The sequence below is a fragment of the Pongo abelii genome, chromosome 2, assembly GCF_028885655.2.
Source record: "Pongo abelii isolate AG06213 chromosome 2, NHGRI_mPonAbe1-v2.0_pri, whole genome shotgun sequence".
Classification (NCBI taxonomy): Eukaryota; Metazoa; Chordata; class Mammalia; order Primates; family Hominidae; genus Pongo; species Pongo abelii.
The window spans coordinates 169700046-169723650 of NC_085928.1; the positions used below are offsets into that span (position 1 = coordinate 169700046).

The 23605-nt window shown below is 41.1% G+C and overlaps 1 protein-coding gene across 1 annotated transcript; it reads left to right on the forward strand.

Annotated features, from left to right (window-relative positions):
* The first annotated feature begins 13638 nt into the window (after positions 1 to 13638).
* IL12A (interleukin 12A) lies at positions 13639 to 20974 on the forward strand. Its single transcript, XM_002814239.6, has 7 exons — positions 13639 to 14146; positions 15138 to 15283; positions 17980 to 18093; positions 18423 to 18464; positions 18540 to 18581; positions 18673 to 18816; positions 20358 to 20974. The coding sequence occupies exons 1-7, from the start codon at positions 14029 to 14031 to the stop codon at positions 20511 to 20513; spliced, it is 762 nt and encodes a 253-aa protein (XP_002814285.1). The 5' UTR covers positions 13639 to 14028; the 3' UTR covers positions 20514 to 20974.
* The last annotated feature ends 2631 nt before the right edge of the window (positions 20975 to 23605 follow it).

Below are 23605 nucleotides of genomic sequence, written 5' to 3' on the forward strand. Positions count from 1 at the left end.
CAAGGCTTCCCCATATCTACCCTACTTTTCCAAAAGTTGGATCTTTCAGGCCTACCCAACAACCTCTAGGAAAGAAGGGGTTACTAGAGATCAAGTTCTATAAAAACTCTTGGACAATAAGATTTGATGAGCTGTACACGTGGAGGTGCTGGGAGAGTGCATGACTAGAGAGGGCATGGGAGCTCCATGCCCCACTAAACCTTACCCTATCCATCCCTTCACCTGGCTGTTCATCTGTATCCTTTGTCATATACTTTATAATAAACCAGTAAATATAATTAAAATTTTCCCTGGGTTCTGTGAGCTGGTCCAGCAAATTATGGAACCCAAGGAGGGGGTGATGGGAACCTCGATTTGTAGCCAGTCAGTTTGAAGTAGGGGTGGCCTGGACTTGTATTTGGCACCTGGAGTGGGGGCAATCTTACCGGACTCAGCCCTAGACCTGTAGGATCTGACACTGTCTCTAGGTAGGTAGCCTCAGAATTGAATTATAGCATATCCAGTTGGTGTCTGTTGGAGAATTGCTTGGTTTTGGCAGGGGAGTGAGGGGAATCATAAATGTGGTCAGAGAAGTGTTCTGTGTTGAATGTGAGAGGAAAAAGGAAAACAGTATGTTTTCTTTCCTCTATTGTAAAGTCTTGTAAATAATGTTGCAGTGAACATTCTTGTACATAATCATTGTCCAAATCTCTGATTAATGCCTTAAACTGGAGCCCTAGAAGTGGAATTAGTTGATAAAAATGTATGCTAATTTTACAAAATTTTGATAAGTACTTCAAAACTGCTTTTCTAAAAGGTTGTATTAATTTACACTCTCCTACTCTCAAGCAGCCCTCTCACCCCATTATATTTTAAGAGGGCAGCAAAAATATGCTGGGTTCATATCCCAGATTTACTATCTTAGGAAAGTTATTTAACCTTGCCAATGTCCAGTTTCCTTGTCTATAATACAGGGGTAGTAATAATATCCAGCTCACAGGGTTCCTATGAGAATTAAATAAAGCAATAATGTAAAATTGTCTAGTACAGTCTCTGGCAAATAACATATATATAGTCAATAAATGTTAGCAAATGTTACCAGTAACCAGTAATATCACTCTTCCCCAAATCACTCCTGGACAGGGTAATATTTGGGTGCAAAATCCCCTAAACGCAGTTGGAAAAAGTACCAAGTTTCCCTGTTTAATAAAACTGTTTAATAGCTGAAGTCACTCCACTACCCTATCCACACAAGAGATCTCAGTATTCTAAAAATAATAGCCTATCTGGTTACCATTGGAAGTAAAAAGGATCTTCAGAAAGGTGTTTTCTGCCCTCTACATATTATTTTAACAATGGCATATATTTCCTTATTATTCCAAGAGAAACAAATTTATTTAAGGGGAAATGGCTCCAACCTGGAAAATGAGATTTTTCAGAAAAAAGGTGAAATCCACATAAATAGCTTCATTATTAATCATCATAAGCAGACCTCACAGGCATCAATCTGCCACAGTCTGGTCCTCAGCACCCCCAAAAGAGATCTATGTTATAAGCCTTTAAAAAATGTCCTTGAGAAGTTTAACTAAGAAAAGCTGTTGCAATTAATTTGGAAGTCTTTCTGGAATTTTGTGTAAATTCAGTCAATTTTTTGTTTGGTTGTTCCCAGAATTTTTGGTTGAGATGATCCCAAGATAAACAATCACTTGTAGAAAGCTGTTTGTCAGATGTATGCCCTGAAACAATTGCATTAAATTGGTTCAACTCTATTTAAATACAAAGTAGATTATTTTCTATTGCTTTATGAGCATACATTTGCTTAATCTTTTTATAAACTACATATTTATTAGGCATGGGAACATTAGTATTCAGCTTCTGGAGAGAAACCACTCAAAATTGTTCTGTGTCCATTGCCTAAAAGGATATTACTACCAGGGGGATAAATACACAGAATTTGTTCTTCTAAACTCTTTGGAGTTTTTTGACATTGGGTAAATTTGTGTCTTTAAACACTGGGGCATTTCATGATGTAAAAACAACAGGGGAAATGAAATTGTAGGATATTATAAAAGGTCCTAGCTGCTGCTTTCATCTGGAGTTTCTTCTCTGGGAATCTACTAATAAAAAAAGCTTCAGTCTGACACTGAAGGAAGCATTTGGGAACAGAAAACTGATTCAACAGATTTGTACCCGTCAGAAATACAAATATGCCCAGTGTTTTCCTGTCCTATTTTCCTTCTCTTTAAGTTCAGTGTCATCAAATCTGTAGATTTCCCATGCGGGTCACCAAATAAACCGAGATATATAATAATAAACAGTTGGGCTTAGACTGTCTTCTCAGCCAATATTTTCTGCCTGAAAAGATAGGAAACTAGTCCAGTGAGATGGATCAGGGAAAAATTCTATCTTAGAGTTGCCAGGAACCTGAATAAGAAAAAGGTAACCCCTCCTTCATGCTGCAGTAAGGATCACAGTTTGACAAACAAAGCACAGACTAGACTTTGCCCCAAACTACCTCCTTGGTCTGTACTATGCAATCCTACATTTTATTTTCACATACGTGTTGCTTAATTCTTGCGGTAACACAGGAAAAGCACCAGGAACAAGTGGTAAAATATAACTTCAGACCTAAGCTCTGGAAATCAAAACTTTTTGCTGTTGTTTGGTTTTTGTTTTTTTGAGACGGAGTCACTCTGTCGCCCAGGCTGGAGTGCAGTGGCACGATCTGGGCTCACTGCAAGCTCCGCCTCCCGGGTTCATGCCATTCTTCTGCCTCAGCCTCCCGAGTAGCTGGGACTACAGGCACCCACCACCACGCCTGGCTAATTTTTTGTATTTTTAGTAGAGGCAGGGTTTCACCGTGTTAGCTAGGATGGTCTCGATTTCCTGACCTCGTGATCCTCCCGCCTTAGCCTCCCAAAGTGCTGGGATTACAGGCGTGAGCCACCACGCCCAGCCAATCAAAACATTGTATTTTGAATCTCCATGTGCCTAGTTCTATGCAAGGCGTGCAGGGTACACACATGAAGAATACTTCTGTGAGTTCCTGAAAGATGCTATGGTATAAAGGGCTCTTGTTTTTGTTTCTCATATTTCTCATTGTTTGTTACAGATTTGGAGGGAGAGGGGAGAGAAAGATGCCATGTAGCCTTCTCAACAATAGAAACTTGTTTGAAGGTCTACCTTTCTATTAAGAAAATAGCTTCAAGACTCAGACGACATGGATTCAAAACCCAGCACTGCTATTTACTAGCTATATGACTTTCGGTGACTGACTTAGAGTCTCTGTTCCTCGGTTTCCTCAGCTGTAAAAATGGGGATGATAACTGCAATGCCTATGCCACAGGTTATTATTATTATTATTATTAGTCTATGTCCCTCACAGCCCATCTAGTACCAAGGGCAGTATATTATGTCTGAAAGGAGGATATCATTGGTTGTCATAATCACTCTGAGGGCTCAACTTTGCAACTGGAACTGTGAGCAGACCCAGAACAGGCCAAAAGTTAGAGAGGCAAAACAAAAAGTGGCTGCTAAGAGACTGAGGAATGAAACACAGCTGGTGTCAGTCTCATAGTGCCAGGTAAATAAACATTGGAGTTCAGAGTCCACCAAAGCAGAGGGGCTGTGGTAAGCACCTCCTGCTTCTAGCAGGAACTAATAGAATTACATCCTAAAAATAACACTATACAGACATAAATCAGCCTTCATAAGCATTGCAACTCAGGTTCAAATCAGCTTATTTCCTGATTGGTTTAAAGTGTTCTGCTTTATTCTGACCACCTGACAGAAACTAACATCATAGAGCGCCTCTACAGTTTTTCCCATAGAATGTCCAGAATTCAATTTAAAATTATAGGCGTACAAAGACAGGAAAAAGAGATTTAAAAATACACAATAGAAACAGACACACAGATTATCCAGATGCTAAAATTGTCAGATACAGAATATAAAATAACACTGATTAATATGTTTAAGAAAACAGATGACAAAATGGAGAATTTCACCAGAGAATTGAAATCTATGTGTTTTTTTAAAAAGGTGAAAATTATGAAACTGTAAAATATAACAACTGAAATTAAAACTTCAACAAATAAATTTGACAATAGTTTAAACACAGGTGAAGAAAGTATTAGTGACCTAGAAAATTGGTTGGTAGAAAATATCCCTTTGGAAGCACCCAAGTATTTTTAAAAAGAAAAAATATGTAGGCAATACCATAAAAACAGGAAAAGGTCTGACGTGTAATTAGAGCTCCAGAAGGGTAGGAAAGTGAAATTGAGTTGGGAGCAATAGGTGCAACATTTGAAGAGGTAATGACAAAGAATTTTCCAAAGCTGATGTAAAGGTATCAAGCTATAGATTCAATAAATGCTACAAATCTCAAGCAGGGTAAATACAAAAAAAAAATACACATAGAAATGTAATAAGTAAATTGCTAGAGGGGAAAAACAGACAAAAAGAAAATTCTAAAAGCAGTCAGATAATCGTCCCAAACAAACAAATTACCTCAAAGAAGCAACAGTAAGACTGACGGCTAACTTCTTAACAGAAACAATGGAAGCCAGAAGGCATTGTGATGTCATCTTTAAAGTGATGAAAGAAAATAACTGCCAAACAAAAATATATTTCAAAAATTAAGGCAAAGTAAAAATATTTTCAGACAAACAAAAGGTGAGGGAATTTGTTGTCAGCAGGCTTGTGCTTTTAAAAAGTCTAAAGGCATTTGTTCTTGAGGCAGAAGAAACATTATCACTGATGGAAGAGCATATACAAGTGAAATGAATGAAAAACACTGTTGGGAGGCTGAGGTGGGAAAATCACTTGAGCCCAGGAATTTGAGACCAGCCTTGGCAAAATACTGAGATCCTATATCTACAAAAAAAATTTTTTTTAATTATCCCGGCATGATGGCACACACCTGTAGCCCCAGCTATCAGGAAGCTAAAGGTGGGAGGATAGCTTGAGCCCAGGAGTTCCAGGCTATAGTGAGCTATGATCACACCATTGCACTCCAGCCTGGGCAACAGAGTGAAAAGTCTCTAAAAAGAAAAGGAAAAGAAGAAGAAAAAAAGAGATAAACACTGGAAGCTAAACATGAATAATGACTGTATAAAACAATAAAAATGGCTGTTTGGGCACTTTAAAAAGCGAGTGCCAGCAGCCTGCTTTTCAAGTCTCATGTTGAGAAATTTTCATTTCATAAAGAGAAAAAAAAGATGACCTTGACTAGGAATATTCTGTTTTCTTCCACATTAGGAGCCCAAATACCATCTATAGTATTACTAATACTCACCAAAGAGGGCATGTGATGGACCCTTGAGGGATTATTTAAAGCCCTAGTAGTCACTGTTTAGAGATCAATGCCATGAAAGGAAACTGGCAGCCTGCTGGGGCAATGATGTTTGTGTTACAGTGCTCTACCCTCTGTCTCATTGTGTATACAGTATCTCAATAGCTCCTCCCAACAACCCCACCAGGCAGGTGTATTTCTCCCTATTTTATAGAAGTTTAGAAACATTAAGGAAATGACCAAGATCACACAGCTAGAAAGCGATGGAAACTGATTTTAGCCTGAACTGCAAAGCCCATAGTTTTTCCACTTTACAAGGCCACAGGGCAGAAAAATTCTAGCCAGTTAAATTATATTAGTACACATAATAGAGTTAAAATTGTATTCTAAATTTAAATGTGCATAGTACACATGCAGAATACTTACAAAACAGAGTGAGAAGACAAATGGGTGGGTGGGTGGATGGATGGATGGATGGATAGATGGATGGATACATGGATGGATGAAAAGATGGATGGATAGATAGAGTCAGACACAAAGCCCCTGACTTGAGAGTAGAGTTAATCCACTTACATACTCAATGTTTGATGTTCGTATGGTAAATCCTGCAAGAATGCTGCTACATAGAGGAAATTCTCTGCTCAAAAGCTGTCAGAATGGCTGCAGCAGCTGTCTTAGCAGTTAAAATACAAATAAAAACAAAACAAAAATAAATGAAGCTATAATACATTTGTATGTTAAATAATTCAAAAAGTACAGAGCATATTCAATAAACGTCAGGTTTTCCTCCTACTTCAAAGACTCAATCTACTTCTTTAGAGGCAATGGTCACTACTCTTAGAAGCATAGATTTATATCTATACTACACCTGTATCTACGTGTGTCTGTACATGAATATACTTTTATCTCTGTACAAATAGAAGCATATTATACACTAGTCTGAACCTTGATTTTGCACGACTTTTCAAGTAATGAAGATTTTTCCTGTCATGTATATAAATCTGCCTCAATCTTTTTGATAGCTGCATAATAGTCCCTTGAAAAGATGAGTCATGTTTTATTTAAATGGTTTCCTGCTAATGAGACATTTGAAGCATTTCAAGTTTTTTGATACTAAAAATGATACTTTTAATGGAAATAAGTCTTTATGCATACGTGCAAATAGTTTTATAGGATAAATTACTAGAAGTAGAATTGCTGAACAAGTGTATGTGCATTTTTAATTTTGATAGCTATTGCCAACTATCCCTCCAAATAGATTTCACTAGATTACACATTTCTACATACCCTTACACACTTTACAAACTATCAAACTTTTAGCTTTGCAAACTACAGGTTAAAAATTATATCTATTATTTTTATTTGCATTTATTCAATTATCAGTGCAGCTGAGTATTTTTCATATGTTTATAAGTAATTTGTGTATCTTTTTCTCTGAACTGTCTGTTCATATCCTTTGCCCAGCTTTGAATTGAATTATTGGCCTTTTTCTTATTGACTTTTGCATTCACATAGTGACATTAGCTCTTGGTTTGTTACATACTCATGTAAATGTTTTTTCTGGGTTATGATTTCTCTTTAAAAGTTGTCTATAATATTCCTAGCAGAAGTGTTTGATTTTTACAGTCAAATTTATCCTTTTTTTCATTATAATGTCTGGGCATCAGATGATCTTAATTATTCATGAGACTACAATGCCCGGGTGTTGTATCATATTCAGATAAGTTGCTAAACTGTCTCAAGATGCAGAAAAGTTTGCAAAAGTATTCATACAATCTTTATTCTGGAGCATCAATAAGTAATAAATGACACCTTTCTGGATTTTTTTTCTTGAAGCCCATTGTCAAGATTTTTGAAGTCTTTCAAAAACAGGATAGATGGCTCATGGAGGTTGCCTACAGACACTGTGTCATGCATATTTAGGACTCCCCTCCACCACTATTGAGAAGTTGCCACTTAATGTTTCAAAGAGAGCGAAGAAATAGTTTTGGAAGAAACTGTATGTGTGTCTTAATCTAAAATTAACCATATTTCACTATCACTATCACTCACTGTAGAATGATATCTAATATTGATGACATTCTACCACTTTACAAAATTCTTACCTGTTTACTGTATAATTGATCTGCATGACAAAACTAGCACAACAAAAGATTACCATCTCCATTTTGCTGATATGAAAATTAGGAAAGGCAGTGGCTCGCCCCGGCTTACATAGGTACCAAGTAGCAGAAAGAGGCTAGAACTTAGGTCTTTTGATCATAGGCCCAAAGTTCCTTTAGTGCTATAGCCTTTCTGGCTCCACTCACTCACTATTTCTCCCCCTGCTGCTCAGATATTTCAGCAAAGAAGAAAGAGCTCCACAGAACCAAGCTCCTCAGCATGTAACACTGGGGGTTGGTGTTCAACAAGGAACACAGAGCTCTGCTTCTTATGCTGACAGGCCACCTTTCAGGATTTAAGCTCAGGATTGGAGCCCAGATTGATGCCATGTGGGCACCAGCTGATTTATGCTCAAGTTGAATGACATTTATGGACAAGAGCCGCAGGAAAACTGACAGCAGAGACCTTGCTATTTTATGAAAGAAACTCGCATTTACAGTGCTGACCTACACATGCAAATTTACGGTCTCAACTGATCACAAGCCTTTTTGGGATCTCACTTCATCTGAGGATGAACTGCCACCCTAAATTATGGCACCAAAGATATAGTTCCAAATCTTCTGCTCAGGGCCTATGACTCTGACCTTGTCTACTTGTCAGGGAGAATAATGATGAAGGCAGGCATATCGAGCTACCTACTCAAATCAGCCAGGGTTTCTCTTCCAGCACTACTGATACTTTGAATCACAAAATTATTTGTTTTGGGGGGCGGATGGGCGGATGAGGGGCTATCCTGTGTACCGTAGGATGTTCAGCAGCATTTAGCAGCATTCTTCTACCCACTAGATGCCAGTGGCAACCCCCTTCCTCCAATTATGACAACTCAAAATGTCTCCACACATTGCCAAGTGTCCCCTGGGGAGCGATCATCTCCAACTGAGAACCACAGAAATAGACCTTTAATGTATTCTGTCAAGTTTTTGAAAAGATCCTTGTCTCTCAATGATGAAAGATGCCTGATTGACTCATAGCTCAAACCAAATGGGAAAGGAATAACTAACAATAAAAGCTACCTGAATTCCCAGCACTTTGGGAGGCTGAGGCAGGCGGATCACGAGGTCAGGAGATCAAGACCAACCTGGGTAACACAGTGAAACCCTGTCTCTATTAAAAATACAAAAAAATTAGCCAGGTGTGGTGGCAAGCGCCTGTAGTTCCAGCTGCTCGGGAGGCTGAGGCAGGAGAATGGCCGGAACCTGGGAGGCAGAGCTTGCAGTGAACCAAGATTGAGCCACTGCACTCCAGCCTGGGCGACAGAGCGAGACTCCGTCTCAAAAAAAAAAAAAAAAAACACTACCTGAATGTACCAAATGGCAATTGAAATTTGCAAACAACAACCTTGAGTCATCTGCTTACAGAAGGTGTTTATTTGTCTTTTGGACAAAGGACTTCTGATGAAGAGGATGGAGTGGACCATATTCTTTAATCTATGACATTATTTGTCCCCATCAAATACAAATGTCTAAATGTATTTATATATTTTCATTATCACTAGTCCTCATTCTCATTCCCCTCACTCCCCAGTGGGATCTATCCTACTAATGTATTTAACATATATCCTTTTGTTTGTGTCTTTGTATAATGTGTACTATTTTGAATATATCATTCTCATTTAAGTCAATAGAGTTCCGCAATCACTTATTCACAATTCTTAAACTTACACAGCTCTGGACACCAGAAGTTTTCTCTTAAATTCGTTTAACAGTGAAATCTGACTCAAGTGACAAGGGGTTACTTGGGGTTCTTTAGCCACTCAATGTAACTATTCCTACGTTTTGCTGCAGAACTATTATGCTTGATTATGCGATGCCACCTCTTCCTTTTCTAAATTCCAAGCATTTTGAATTCCAAAAACAAATCTGAGCACCCCCCATTTTTTTCTTTTTCTTTCTTTCCTTTTTCTTTTCTTTTAAGTGAGACAGGGTCTCACTCTGTTGCCCAGGTTAGAGTACAGTGGCACAATCATGGCTCACTACAGCCTTGACCTCCCAGGCTCAGGTGATCCTCCCACCTGAGCCTCCTTGGTAGCTGGGAGTACAGGCATGTGCCACCATGCCTGACTAATTTTTGTATTTTTTGTGGAGATGGGGTCTCCCTATGTTGCCCAGGCTGGTCTCAAACTCCTGGGTTCAAGCAATCCACTTTCCTTGGCTTCCCAAAGTGCTTGGATTACAGGCATGAGCCACTGTGCCCAGCCCCAAAGGGTTTTAATTGTCTACTTATACATTATAGAGAGAGATCTTACTCTGTTTTCCTGTTTTTACTCAGTATTATATTTTTAATACATATCCATGTTACTGCATGTACATCTGGTCTATTATTTCTAACTGCTGTAGAATATTCCATGAAGTCGATCCCTACATTCCACTCACCCACTCCCCCAATAATGAGCAGCTACATCACCTCCAGCTCCCCATCACTACAAACAATGACTTAATGAACATCCTCATACATGTTCCTTTGTGGACCTGTATGAGAATCTCCATGGGATATACACCCAGGGTTAACGGCTGGGCCATGGGTGTGAATACTTACTCTGGCCAAGGAATGCCAGAATACCCTTCAAAACAGCCATTTCAGCCTACTGGCATGGTGTGATATAATAGATCCTGTAGTCCCTCATTTTCCCAACACTTACCAGTATCCAGTGTTCTCAACTTGTCAGTCTAAGAGGTGTAAAGAGATATCTCTTTCTTGTTTTCATTTGCATTTTCTGATATAACTGAGCCTCCAGATATGCTCATTAGTCTTTGGGGTTTCTTCTCTTTAAATTGCTTATTCATGAGCTTTACCCATTGTTTACTAGTGTTTCTGTCTTTTTCTTGCTGACTTATAAGAGTTCCTTGTTTTTAGACATTGAAAATATTGGTTTTAGACACTGAAAGATATCTTCTCCCAATCTGTCAGCTGTCTGTTCATTTGGTTCATGCATAGCGGAAATGTGTACAACAGAAATCTTAATTTTTATGTAATCAAATTGATCAGTATTTTGCCTTATGGTTTGGAGCTTTAGAAGTTTTAAAAAAGTCCTTCCCACTTCTAAGTGACAAAGACAGTCCTCTATATTTTCTTCTACTACTGTAACAATTTTACTTTTCACATTTGGTCTTTAATTCACTTCCAAATGGATTCACCTCTGTTTAGATTGGAGTCTAGTTTTATTTTTCATCATACGTTGAACATTTTCTCTTTTTAAAAAATTTTTTGTAGGGAGTTTTTGCTCAGGCTGGCCTTGAACTGCTGACCTCAAGCAATTCTCCTGCCTTGACCTCCCAAAGTGCTGGGATTACAGGTGTGAGCCATCATGCCCAGCCCATTGAGTATTTTCTACTAAATATTGCATGTTTTCCTCATTAATCAGGGAATCATCTGTATTATCTTATACTTAATACCCAAATATACAAATCTATCTATAATTTCTCTACTCTGTCTCAATGGTCCATATGCCTGATCTGTTGCCAATATCACTACTTTAATTTCTATGGCTTTAAATTATGTCTATATGTGATAGGGTTAGTCCCCCTTTTCATTATTCCTTTAGCATTTTTACTTAAGGCCAGGAACAGTGGCTCACACCTGTAATCCCAGCACTTTGGGAGGCCAAGGTGGGTGGATCACTTGAGCCCAGGAGTTTGAGACCAGCCTAGGCAACAAAACTAGATTCTGTCTCTACAAAATACAAAAATAAAAATTAGCTGGACATGATGGTGTTGCCTGTAGTCCAAGCTACTCAGGAGGCTGAAGTGGGAGGATCACTTTAGCCCAGGAGGTCAAGGCTGCAGTGAGCTGTGACTGTGCCACCACTACACTCCAGCCTGGGTGATACAGTAAAACCATGTCTCAAAAAAAATTTTTTTAACTTAGTCATAGATTTTGTTATTACATCTGTATTTTAGAGTAGGTTTACTATTAAGTTTCTGAGAAAATTTATTTGTAGCTTGTATTGGAATTACATTGAGCATGTGAATTAATGAAAAGAGACTTAAGCTTTCTATATAGAGAAACCTTCCACCCAAGGGTATAGAATTATTTAATTAAATCACACTATATTCTTGACTGAACTTTAAAATTTTTCTCCAAACACTATTCTGTAGTTATGCCAGCTCATGTAATAATCATAATAACTCTATACTGTAGGTACTTTTATTATCATCATTTAACAGATAAGGAAACTGAGCCCAGAGAGATAAATAACTCACCTAAGAACACACAGCAAGTAAGTAGCTGAACCTGGATTAACATAGTTTAGTGCATACTCTTAGCCATTATACTGCCTTTGTATCTACAGTCAGTTACTTTATAGTTTGGCTGCTTCTATGCATGTCATCTTGTTTTTATTATATTTTCTGATGGATTGTTGCAGATACAAAGAAAATTGGTTGATTTTTTTAAAGTTGATATGTGTATTGCATGATGTTGTTAAATTCTCTTCTTAGTTCTAATAGTCTATTAATTTTTTTTCTTTTTGTATATCAACTGTAAAAAGTGACAGTTTTACCTTTTCTTTTCCAATGTTTAAAGCTCTCATTTCTTTTTCTTTCCTTATGGCATTGGCTGAGACCTCCACAACAATGCTATACACTGTGAAGTAGTGATTGTGAGCAAAGACTGTCGCTTACAGAAAAATCACGTATTCCTAGAAGAAGGTTTTCGTTTCATCTTAGCTAGAGGACATGGAGCACATCAGGAAACTATTTCACAAAAATGTAAGTTAGAAACTGTGTCTGGTAGCCAATAATCCATTTTTAACAGTGGCCCTGTGCTCATCTAAGCAACGGAAATTACTTTTCTATAGGAGATGGCCCTTCCAGGGGAGAAACAGCTCAGTTGTGATACACTTGTCTTCATCCTGACTTTAAGTACATTTAACTCCACACTAAACCCCTGTGGCCACAACACAGCTCTGCACCTGTCATTTGCTTTACACAAACTGCTAAACGCAATTGTTTCTGACAATGGATTACTCTGTATCACGTGGGGAAATTCACAGACAGCAGCATTAGAAGGGGCCTTAGAGATCAACCATCTCTCTTATTTTACACACACCTAAAACTCCCTACAGTGGTGCTTCATCAGCTTCGAGCAGATGAGCCACCCAGAAGGCAGCTCCAGTTATTAGGTCCTGGGGCCTGGGTGTAGTCAGGCCCTTTGGAAGCTCCAAGTCAGAGATCAAACACATCCTCTCCGCTACCCACGCCTGGGGTGACTAATGCCTGTGGGAAAAACAACTGAACTGAAAAGTCCCGCAGGAACCTCAAACCCAGCACACCCAAAATGGAACTTCTCACCATCTCCTCCAAACTCAGTCCTCTTATACAGTAATCCCTGTAACGCTAGAACACTCTCCATTCCCCATTCTCAGGGCCTTCCTCTCCCTCTCACCTGAGGAGCTACCAAGCCTTGGCCCACGGGCCCTCTGAGAGTCCCTCCTGCCCACCCTGTGTTCTCCATACTGAATAAGGACTTGACCGCACCTTGTCAACTCTTCCCGCTGCTCTACTCCTGACCCCTGGATCCATCCTTCACGCTGCTGACTGAAGGGATCCTCCCATCATGCAAATTCTGCCACATCTCCCTGCCTAAAACCCAGGAAGACTCCCCACTACTCTCAGCACAGAAAGTACACTCCTTAGTATGGCATCCCCTGCCCTCATGGCACGGCCCCATCCAGCTCTTCAGCCTCACACCCTGCAAGGACACCTAGACCCCCACCTCCCTCAACCCTTCATGACTGCGCTTCTGATCCCTGTTTCCCCTGGCTAGACCCTGCGTGCCCTCCCGCTGGAAGCGGTCTAATGCCTGCTTGTTTTTAACACTCAGGTTGGGGCCCCTGCCTGCTCCCGGTAGCCTTTGCTGACTCCTAGACCCCGTTGCTCCGGCTGAGCGTGGGCTCTTTCTCTAGGTCTTTCCTCCCAGGACTCTGTGCATTCATCCCATCGTTAAACTGGATTCTCTACAAGAGTAATAATTGCAGTCAGCCAGCTCTCATCCCTTTTCAGGTTTCAGAAAAGACCTGTGAACAAAACGCCTTGAGTCTGATTTAGTGTGGCAATGCCCCAAGGGTCCTGTTCTCCCTGGGTGTCCTGCACCTGGTGCAACGGTGGTCTGGCATCTAGTGAGCCATCTAAAGGAACGATGATGAGTGAATGATTTGCCTGCCCCTTCCAGTACCAGGCTGGAGGTCGTGGTTAGGGCCCATCCCTACGCAGGACATGGAAAGTGGGAGGCACTCCTCTCTCTACGTCGGCAGGGGCGCTGCACAGCTGCGGGGCGGGGTGGCTTAGACAAGGGGCGTCCGGCTAAGGCCAGGGACCCAGGGTGGTGGGCGGGGTGTCCCGCCCGCCTGTGGACCCCGCGCAGTAACTGCGAACATTTCGCTTTCATTTTGGGCCGAGCTGGAGGCGGCGGGGCCGTCCCGGAACGGCTGCGGCCGGGCACCCCGGGAGTTAATCCGAAAGCGCCGCAAGCCCCGCGGGCCGGCCGCACCGCACGTGTCACCGAGAAGCTGATGTAGAGAGAGACAGAGAAAGAGACAGAAAGCAAGAGACCAGAGTCCCGGGAAAGTCCTGCCGCGCCTCGGGACAATTATAAAAATGTGGCCCCCTGGGTCAGCCTCCCAGCCACCGCCCTCACCTGCCGCGGCCACAGGTCTGCATCCAGCGGCTCGCCCAGTGTCCCTGCAGTGCCGGCTCAGCATGTGTCCAGCGCGCAGTGAGTACTCAGCCGGCCAGGGCTCTGGCTCGCTCGGGTGCGGAAGGGCGGCTGCTTGGGAAGAGTGGGTAGAAACTCAAGTCTGCCTAAGGAGAGACTGGAACAGCAGCAGCCGTCTCCTGCAAAGAGGAATAAGAATAGGGGTCTCGCCATGTGCTAAATAGGGCATGTCTCTTTTCATCTCGAAACAGCCTGATGAGCTATCATTATGCCCACTTCGTAGAGGAGAAACTGAGGCCCAGCGTGGGAGATTTCCTGCTTTCCTGCCTAGGGTCCCTCAGCTACAAACAGAAGGCAGATCCTAGCCAGTTCTAAAGTCAGGCTTGGCCGGGTGCAATGGTTCATGCCTGTAATCCCAGCACTTTGGGAGGCCAAGGCGGACAGACCTCCTGAGGTCAGGAGTTCAAGACCAGCCTGACCAACATGGTGAAACCCTGTCTCTACTAAAAAATACACAAATTAGCCGAGTGTGGTGGTGGGTGCCTGTAATCCCATCTACTCGGGAGTCTAAGGCAGAGAAAATTGCTTGAACCCGGAGGTGGAGGTTGCAGTGAGCTGAGATCGTGCCACTGCACTCCAGCCTGGGCCACAGAGTGAGACTCCGTCTTAAAAAAACAAAAAAGTCAGGCTTTCTCACTCCACTGTTTTTAAAACAGTGGGTCCCAAGTCTGACTCAGGCACTTCACCACCTGGTCTGGGTTTCCCTGATCAAAAACATGTAGGCTTTCTCTGGGTGAGTGTTGGGTTCAACACCCTTGTCCAAGCTCATCCCTAGACCCTCACAGGGAGCTGGCTTCTAGCCCTAGAATAGAGTGGCGCTTTCTAATAACTCGAGTCATCTCTCAGGTGTTGAAGGAAAAGTGTTGGAAATGGGTGGAGGGAGGTGGGTGCCAAGCAGAAATGGATGGGTGAAGGTGGCCAGAATGGAGGGAAGGTGGTGCAGGCAGGCCATCCAGGCTGAAGCTCCTCCACCTGCTCCTCTTCCTTCCAGGCCTCCTCCTTGTGGCTACCCTGGTCCTCCTGGACCACCTCAGTTTGGCCAGAAACCTCCCTGTGGCCACCCCAGGCCCAGGAATGTTCCCGTGCCTTCACCACTCCCAAAACCTGCTGAGGGCCGTCAGCAACATGCTCCAGAAGGTGAGCCTTTCCTGTCCTCTCCACTGTGGACCTGCACCCTCCCTGAGGAAGGGGCCTCTGATCCTCCCCTCTGGTACCTGATGGAACTGCAGAGAAATTGTGGAAGTTCATTAGTAGCTGTCAACAGCAGGAGAGGGAACTTTACAAATGGCCCAAGTGTTAAAGAGTCCTAGTGAAATTGTGTCTCCAGAGAAAGCAAGAGTAGTAATAAATTATAATGATGTTGGTTTTGGCTATGTCTACACAGAGTAAAGTGGATATTTGCAGTGTGCCTGTAGCCTGCCAACAGAGATAGAATTGTGTCAGGTCCACATGGTTTCTCTGGCACCACTGATCAATCCCGGAAATAGTTACTTGGGTGCATACTCTGTGCTGGGGGGCAGGGGTACAAAGATGAAATAGCCTTGTCCCTCCTGCTGCCTACCAGCTTCTACTTGGTGACACAGTTCCTTCTCGGAGCAACACATCTCAGGGAGGACTATGACAGTGCACATGCAGCCTTCATTTTCTAGGGAAGAGTTACCTAATTTTATTTACAGCTTCGTTCTTTTAGGTTTCATATTTTAATGTAAAAAACATTGCCGTTAAAAACTGCTCCAGTAGCTACTGCTGCAAATGCTAAAGGCTAATGTTTTAAAAGATGTCCTCTGCCTTTCTGCTCTCAGGAATTTTTTCTTCAGTATTTTCTAGCTTGTTGCCTTAGGAATATCTTAAAATAAGCTCAATGCCACCAAGCCTTCTTAAAGGGCTCTTTTCCCCTTTCAGTTTTTCATAATGTGCTGTGCATTGCTCCTCACAATTCAATTAATCTTAATTGGACAGGGGGCTCAAGTGAAAACTGCTTTGTTTCCTAAAGACAGGTTCAAAATGGGTAACTTGTAGGTGCTCCAATTCCTATAGATGTTTTTTGTGCAAAAGCTGACACCTCTACTGCCAGATACAGTCCTAAGGGTCAAGAGATTATAGAAATCAATTTAATGTTTTGTACATCATTTGTCAAATTTGCTGCAGTAGAAAACAAAGGAGGTAGATGCAAGTGATTTACTGGCCATATCCAGCCCACAAGTTTGTAGAGTTTGGGCTATATGTTTATTTTTTAGTTTGATGCCATTCAAAAACTGAACATTTCAATTAAGATTTCAAATTTCTAGCTTCTCTTGAAAAGATCTGAAGAAAAACACTGGACTCACACCTCCAAATCTAACTCTTTATAACCTGCTCAGAATAGTGGGGTTGCCCAGGTCTGTTTAAACACCTCCAGGAATAGTATATTCATTTCCTACTGCTGCTGTCACAAATATAGTGGGTTTAAATGACACAAATTTATTATCTTACAGCTCTGGGCATCAGACGTCCAAAATGGTTCCTACTGAGCTAAAATCAATGTGTCAGCAGAGCTGTAAGCCCTTTCTGGAGGCTCTTGGGGAGAATCTGTTGCCTTGCTTTGTCAGGTCTAGAGGCTGCCCACATTCCTTGACTTGTGGCCCCTTCCATTGTCCATACCAGCAATGTCTGGTTGAGTCTTTCTCATGCTGCCCCCTCTGGACTGACCTTCTACCTGCTTCTACTTTTGAGGACACTGCTTACACTGGATTCACCCAGATAATCCAGGATCATCTCTCTACTCTTAGATCAGCTGATTAGCAAATTGAATGCCATCTGCACCTTCATTCCTCTTTGGCAGGTCACATAGCACATTACCAGGTTGCAGGGATTGGGAGGTGGATGTCTTTGGAGGTGGAGAATTGGTCTAGCTACCACAGAAAGGGATTTTACTACTTGTGCCCAAACGTATTCTGAATTTTCAGGCCTTGCTTCTTGGCTCATGCTGTTACCTCTGTCTGAAATTTCCCTCCTCCATTGTCGACATTTTACTCCTCTTAATGCAGGTGTCCCATCTCTAGGAAGCTTTGCTTCCCTTCCTGCCCCTCCTCAGAAAGCTTCATGCCCTTCTCACCATGTCCCACCTACTGATGCCTCCTGGTCATCTGGGCACTTGTCTGTCTCAGCAGCTAAACTTGCAGTCCAGGAGGGTATACATGGTCCTCTTCTCTGTCATGTTCTTAGTACCTAATGGAGTGCCTACCACCCATCAGGCTGTTGAATGGAAAAATGATCATAATCTTCAATCATACAGTCCTTTACTTCCTAAGATACATTTCATAATTTTACCCAACGGTGCTTTCTAACACACTAAGATGACATCTCTCTGTATGTGTGTGCGTGTGTGTACTGCAAATTAAATCTCAGCTTGTCTTAAGGGTTTACATGTTTGTTATATCCATCAAGCTGTGACCTTAACAGTTCCCCCTTTAGAAGTTATACTTGAAATAGATATTCATAGAATACAGTCACTTTAGCAAAAGAAGAAAGAGTTTTCACCAGAAGCAAGTGTCACAGTGAGGTGTGGAGGCTGGTTAGCACAGGCTGTTGACATGATTTACTGTGTTTACATAATGAAAAAATATGTCATCCAGAGAAACATGCCCCAAGCATAGGGAGAGGAGGATGAGAGACAGAATGTAAGGAATCTACTTCCTTTTGTGTTTTGAAGAACTAGAATTTCCTGCAAGTCAAAGTGACAGAGGTCAAGGGCAGCCAGCCGGAGCCTGCCTGGTACCCTGGCTTACCAGCCTTGTAGGGTGCCAGGTGCATTATCAATATTATAAACTGAGTTTCTCCTTCATTTTTTATAGGCCAGACAAACTCTAGAATTCTACCCTTGCACTTCTGAAGAGATTGATCATGAAGATATCACAAAAGATCAAACCAGCACAGTGGAGGCCTGTTTACCATTGGAATTAACCAAGGTATAAAGGATTTTCCTCCCAGAGCACGCAGTGTGGTTAAAAACTGTGCATCAAATCTCACCTGCTTCTAAAAATTCACGTTTCTGGTATCCATCATTATGGGATTTTAACTGGTCCTACTTCAGAAGTTAGATTTGGGAGAAAAATTATTTTTAAAAAATGGTTTTTTTTTTTTTGCAACAGTGTGAATATACTTAACACTTAAAAATAGTTCAGATGCTAAATATTATGATATGTGTTTTTACCATAATAAAAAAAATTTGACCTGAAAAGTCAGAAAGATTTATACTAAGAATTAATACTTTGATATATGATTTTTTCCCCTCTAGAATGAGAGTTGCCTAAATTCCAGAGAGACCTCTTTCATAACTGTAAGTCAAAAAATGAAAAGCTTCAGCCTGTATGATGAATTCATATCACTGATGTCTGATTATTTTTTCTTCTAGAATGGGAGTTGCCTGGCCTCCAGAAAGACCTCTTTTATGATGGTAAGACACACAGCTCTTTCCTCAAATGCAATGGGGGGAATGTTTTTAGCCCATCTCAATGGATACCTCCCCATCTTGTCATGTCACCCAGGCCCTGTGCCTTAGTAGTATTTATGAAGACTTGAAGATGTACCAGGTGGAGTTCAAGACCATGAATGCAAAGCTTCTGATGGATCCTAAGAGGCAGATCTTTCTAGATCAAAACATGCTGGCAGTTATTGATGAGCTGATGCAGGTAAGACTTCATTCTATCAGTGAGAGCACCTTTTTCATGCTAAAGATACCCAGCCAGGGTCTTCGATAAAGAGGTATAAAAAGAGGTCTGAAGGCCTTTTAAAGGCCTGACAGACCTACATTTTCAAGGAGACAGCCTTGAGGGTGCCGTCTATAAGGAGCACAAATGTGAACAGATCACATTATGAAAAGCAGACTCCAAAGTATTCACTCTGTGGTATCCCTCACACTCAGCAAATGTTTTAGTGCATTTTCTTATGTCAGCCTCAAAACAACCATATGGGATCTGCATAAAGGAGGGAACCAAACCCTAGGAGAGTTAAACCACTTGTCTGAGGCTCTGCCTCTTAAAATCCTTCAAGAGGATTTCACTACACTTACCTTCTCACTCACCTCTAAAGGCTCCAGGACGTGCTCCAGGATGTGCATGCAAGGGGCCAGTTTGCATATCTGCAAATATTGCTGGGAAACAAGCAAGATTGGTGCCTGATTATGACACATTGTGAACCAAATAAAAGAATGACCTATCATCTGGGGCATCTATAATGTTATTCATAGGCAAGAACTTGCTTTGTTATGTTCTGAATCACCATAACACAGATGCTAATATAAAACAAATATTTATATAAGTGAGGGTGACTGCTTTGGTGACTAGGACATGGGATAAAAATATGGTGGCAGAAATCATTGTCTGAAAAGTAATTGTTTTACTTTTATGCTTTGTGTGTGTGTGTGTGTGTGTGTGTGTGTGTGTGCATGTGCCAGATTTCTTGTTTGAAAGGCAATGAGTTTCATCCAAGTATCAAAGAATGTTGCCATCTAGAGAGCTGTAGTTGCTATTTCATTTTTAGGACCAAGAGTTGGGTGATTTGGGTGCTAGAATCAATTCTACCAGTAACCAGACAACTATTCCCAAGTCACTTAACCCCTGTGTGCCTCAGTTTCCTCCAGTATAAAATGGGGTGACTTTATTCTAGCTTTCTTTTAGACTTTTTGTGAGGAAGATATGAAAGTATTTATTCATCAAGGGTGCAAATGTAAGGTTTTATATTGTGTTATCAAATCAAAGTGCTAAACTTGGGAAATTCATTGCCAGGTTTATCTGACACAAATGGCATGTCTTCAGTAAACAGGCCTATTACTGATAGCGAGTTCTGATCAACAGCAATCCATCACCTCCCTGTGCTAAACAGAAGTGGGCTTTTTAATGTAACGTATATAAAATTAATTAGATATTGCAGCAGATGTCATTTTAAAGGAACTGTTTCTTTCTAAGACACAACTCCCACTGATGATTTTTTCTAAATAGTTTTAAGGGTCTTTTCAGAGCTCATTGAAGATGCATGTGCTTGGAAAATGAGTATTTCTTTTCTCAGGTTCTGCCTGGTGATCTGGCTGAGAGTTGATTTGGGTTGGGTTTAGGAGTGGCATAAGACACTGAGTTGCAGGCTCTGAGACATGTACTGGCTTCACTCATTTTTATGAATGAATATTTGAATTTTGGAATACCACGTAAGTCATGCTTACTGTTCATTCTCCTAGGCCCTGAATTTCAACAGTGAGACTGTGCCACAAAAATCCTCCCTTGAAGAACCGGATTTTTATAAAACTAAAATCAAGCTCTGCATACTTCTTCATGCTTTCAGAATTCGGGCAGTGACTATTGATAGAGTGATGAACTATCTGAATGCTTCCTAAAAAGCGAGGTCCCTCCAAACCATTGTCATTTTTATAAAACTTTGAAATGAGGAAACTTTGATAGGATGTGGATTAAGAACTAGGGAGGGGGAAAGAGGGATGGGACTATTACATCCACATGATACCTCTGATCAAGTATTTTTGACATTTACTGTGGATAAATTGTTTTTAAGTTTTCATGAATGAATTGCTAAGAAGGAAAAATGTCCATCCTGAAGGTGTTTTTCATTCACTTTAATAGAAGGGCAAATATTTATAAGCTATTTCTGTACCAAAGTGTTTGTAGAAACAAACATGTAAGCATAACTTATTTTAAAATATTTATTTATATAACTTTGTAATCATGAAAGCATCTGAACTAACTTATATTTATTTATGTTATATTTATTAAATTATTTATCAAGTGTATTTGAAAAATATTTTTTAAGTGTTCTAAAAATAAAAGTATTGAATTAAAGTGATTCTGCTATTTTTCTAATGTACTTTTAAGTGTTAAAATATACATTGTGGGAAAATTGAAAACTCTGATGAGACTTCAACAAAATTACTCTGGAAAGAATGCCACAATACTCTTATTCCTTTCCTAGTCCCTTTCATCTCATTTTAAAGGGACCCTAGTAAGACAAGATATGCTTTACTACTAAGGCAGCCAAGTGAGTCATGGTTTTTGAGGGTTTATTATTTTTGTACAATATAAGACTAAAAGTATGCTGTGCCTTAGAAAAATACATCATAGTATTCTTCAACCAGAAAAAAAAATGTCACTAAGAGGCCTTCTAGCCTAATTATTCTAATTTTTGTGACCCTTTGGGCTCTGAGAGAAAAGTTGTCTCTAATTTACAACCAGAAAATCTCTCCATTTGTTTAAAATTGCATAGAACTTTTGCCTGAACCACATGGATAATTGCCTTACTTTGGCTTAAGAGATGTGCTCTTAATGAGATAAATGTTAAATTCCATCTTTTTAATTCTCTAAACCAGGGGTCCCCGATCCCCAGGCCATGGACTGGTACTGGTCCATGGCCTGTTGGGCAGTGGGCCCCACAGCAGTCGGTGAGTGGCAGGTGAGCAAGCATTACCACCTGAGCTCCGCCTCCTGTCAGATCAGTGGCAGCATTAGATTCTCATAGGAGTATGAACCCTATTGTGAACTACACATGCAAGGGATCTAGGCTGCATGCTCCTTATAAGAATCTAAGTAATGCCTGATAATACGAGGTGGAACAGTTTCATCCCGAAACTATCTTTGCCCCCTGCCCCCCGGGTCTGTGGAAAAAATTGTCTTCCACAAAACCAGCCCCTGCTGCCAAAAAGGTTGTGGACCACTGCTGTAAATCATGTAAATCTTAGGTTTCATGACTTAGTTCATTTTGTACTGCTGTAACACAATATCTGAAACTGGGCCATTTGTAAAGAACAGTGATTTATTTTTTACTGCTCCAGAGGTTGGGAAGTCTAAGAACAAGGGGCCAACATCTGATGATGGCCTTTGTGCCACATCATCATATGGCAGAAGGCGAGAGAGAGAGAGCAAGGGGGTGCTGAACATGTCCCTTTATAAGGAATCCACTCCCATGATAACAGCATTAATCCATTCATGAGGGCAGAGTCCTCATTGCCTAATCACCTCGTAAAGGTCTCGAATCTTTATACTGTTACAATGGCAATTAAACCTCAATGTGAGGCTGGGTGCAGTGGCTCATGCCTCTAATCCCAGCACTTTGGGAGGCCGAGGCGGGTGGATCACCTGAGGTCAGGAGTTTGAGACCAGCCTAGCCAACATAGTGAAACCCCATCTCTATTAAAAATACAAAAATTAGCCAGGTGTGGTGATGAACATCTGTAATCCCAGCTACTTGGGAGGGCTGAGGCAGGAGAATCTCTTGAACCCGGGAGGCAGAGCTTGCAGTGAGCCAAGAACATACCACTGCACTCCAGCCTGGGCAACAGAGCGAGACTCCGTCTCAAAAAAACAAAAACAACAACAACAAAAAATTCAATGTGAGTTTGGGAGAGGACACACCACATTCAAACCATAGCAATTCACCTGACACAATACAATGTAAAGGCTTTGATAATCCATTCCTCCTTAATAGAAAAAGGACCTAAAACACAAAATATTTTGAGTGACCCCTTTCCTCAGTTACTCCTCCCAACTGAATCCCAATATTTATCCCTGCGAATGTGTTATCTCCTTCCCAGGTCCTCCTGCATGACAAACTTTCTCGTTTTTCAAATTCTTGCCCTATTAGACACTCAATAAAATAGAAACCATCAGAAGCTAGATCCCATCACCTATCTCCTTCTCTTAAGTGATTCCTCCACAATCTTGAATGGTCCACAAGTGCTTCACAGACATGGGTTTCTTTCAAGTGTCGAGTCTGGGGTCTCAGCAGCTTTGACAGTGAGGAGAGATGAATGGGGCTGTAGAGTTGCAGCCACCCCTCACTTGCAATGGTGACTACTGGTTGTCTGGGCCCAGAAATCAGGAGGGACAAGCAGACTGTCTCTTCCATGGACTGGGTTTATACAAAAGAACACGTGTGTTTCTTCTGTTCTAGAAATTATCATGGGATATGCTTCAAAAACATGACCGGCCACAGAAACAGCTTCATGGTTCATTCCATTCTTTATTACATGGTTAGTTTTTCACTTTTTTTAAGCCTGTGTCTGCAGTTTACAAGTTGTGTTGTATGCTTGCAACCAAATCATTCCAACGCTCCCCATTGGTTTCCTCTTCTGAAAAAGGAAGGTAATACTAGAATCTACCTCAAAGGATCAGAGAAAGGGTAAAATGGAACAACTCGTGCAAAGGGCTAGCGTTGCACCTGGCACATAGTAAGTGCACAATAAATTTAAGCACATTTTGAAATGTATTATTAGTCTTTGGGCTAAGCACCTGCACCGAATTGGTTATCTCCTCTTTGCTGCTATTTCCTCATTGATGAAATTCAGAAAACTGTGGGACCTAATTAACTGTGTTATTGTGAAGATTAAATGACACAATGCAGTGCCAGCACCTAGTTATTACTCAACATAAATTTGTTACAGCTCTCACAAGACATCAGAACACCCGCTGATGTGCTGTCCCC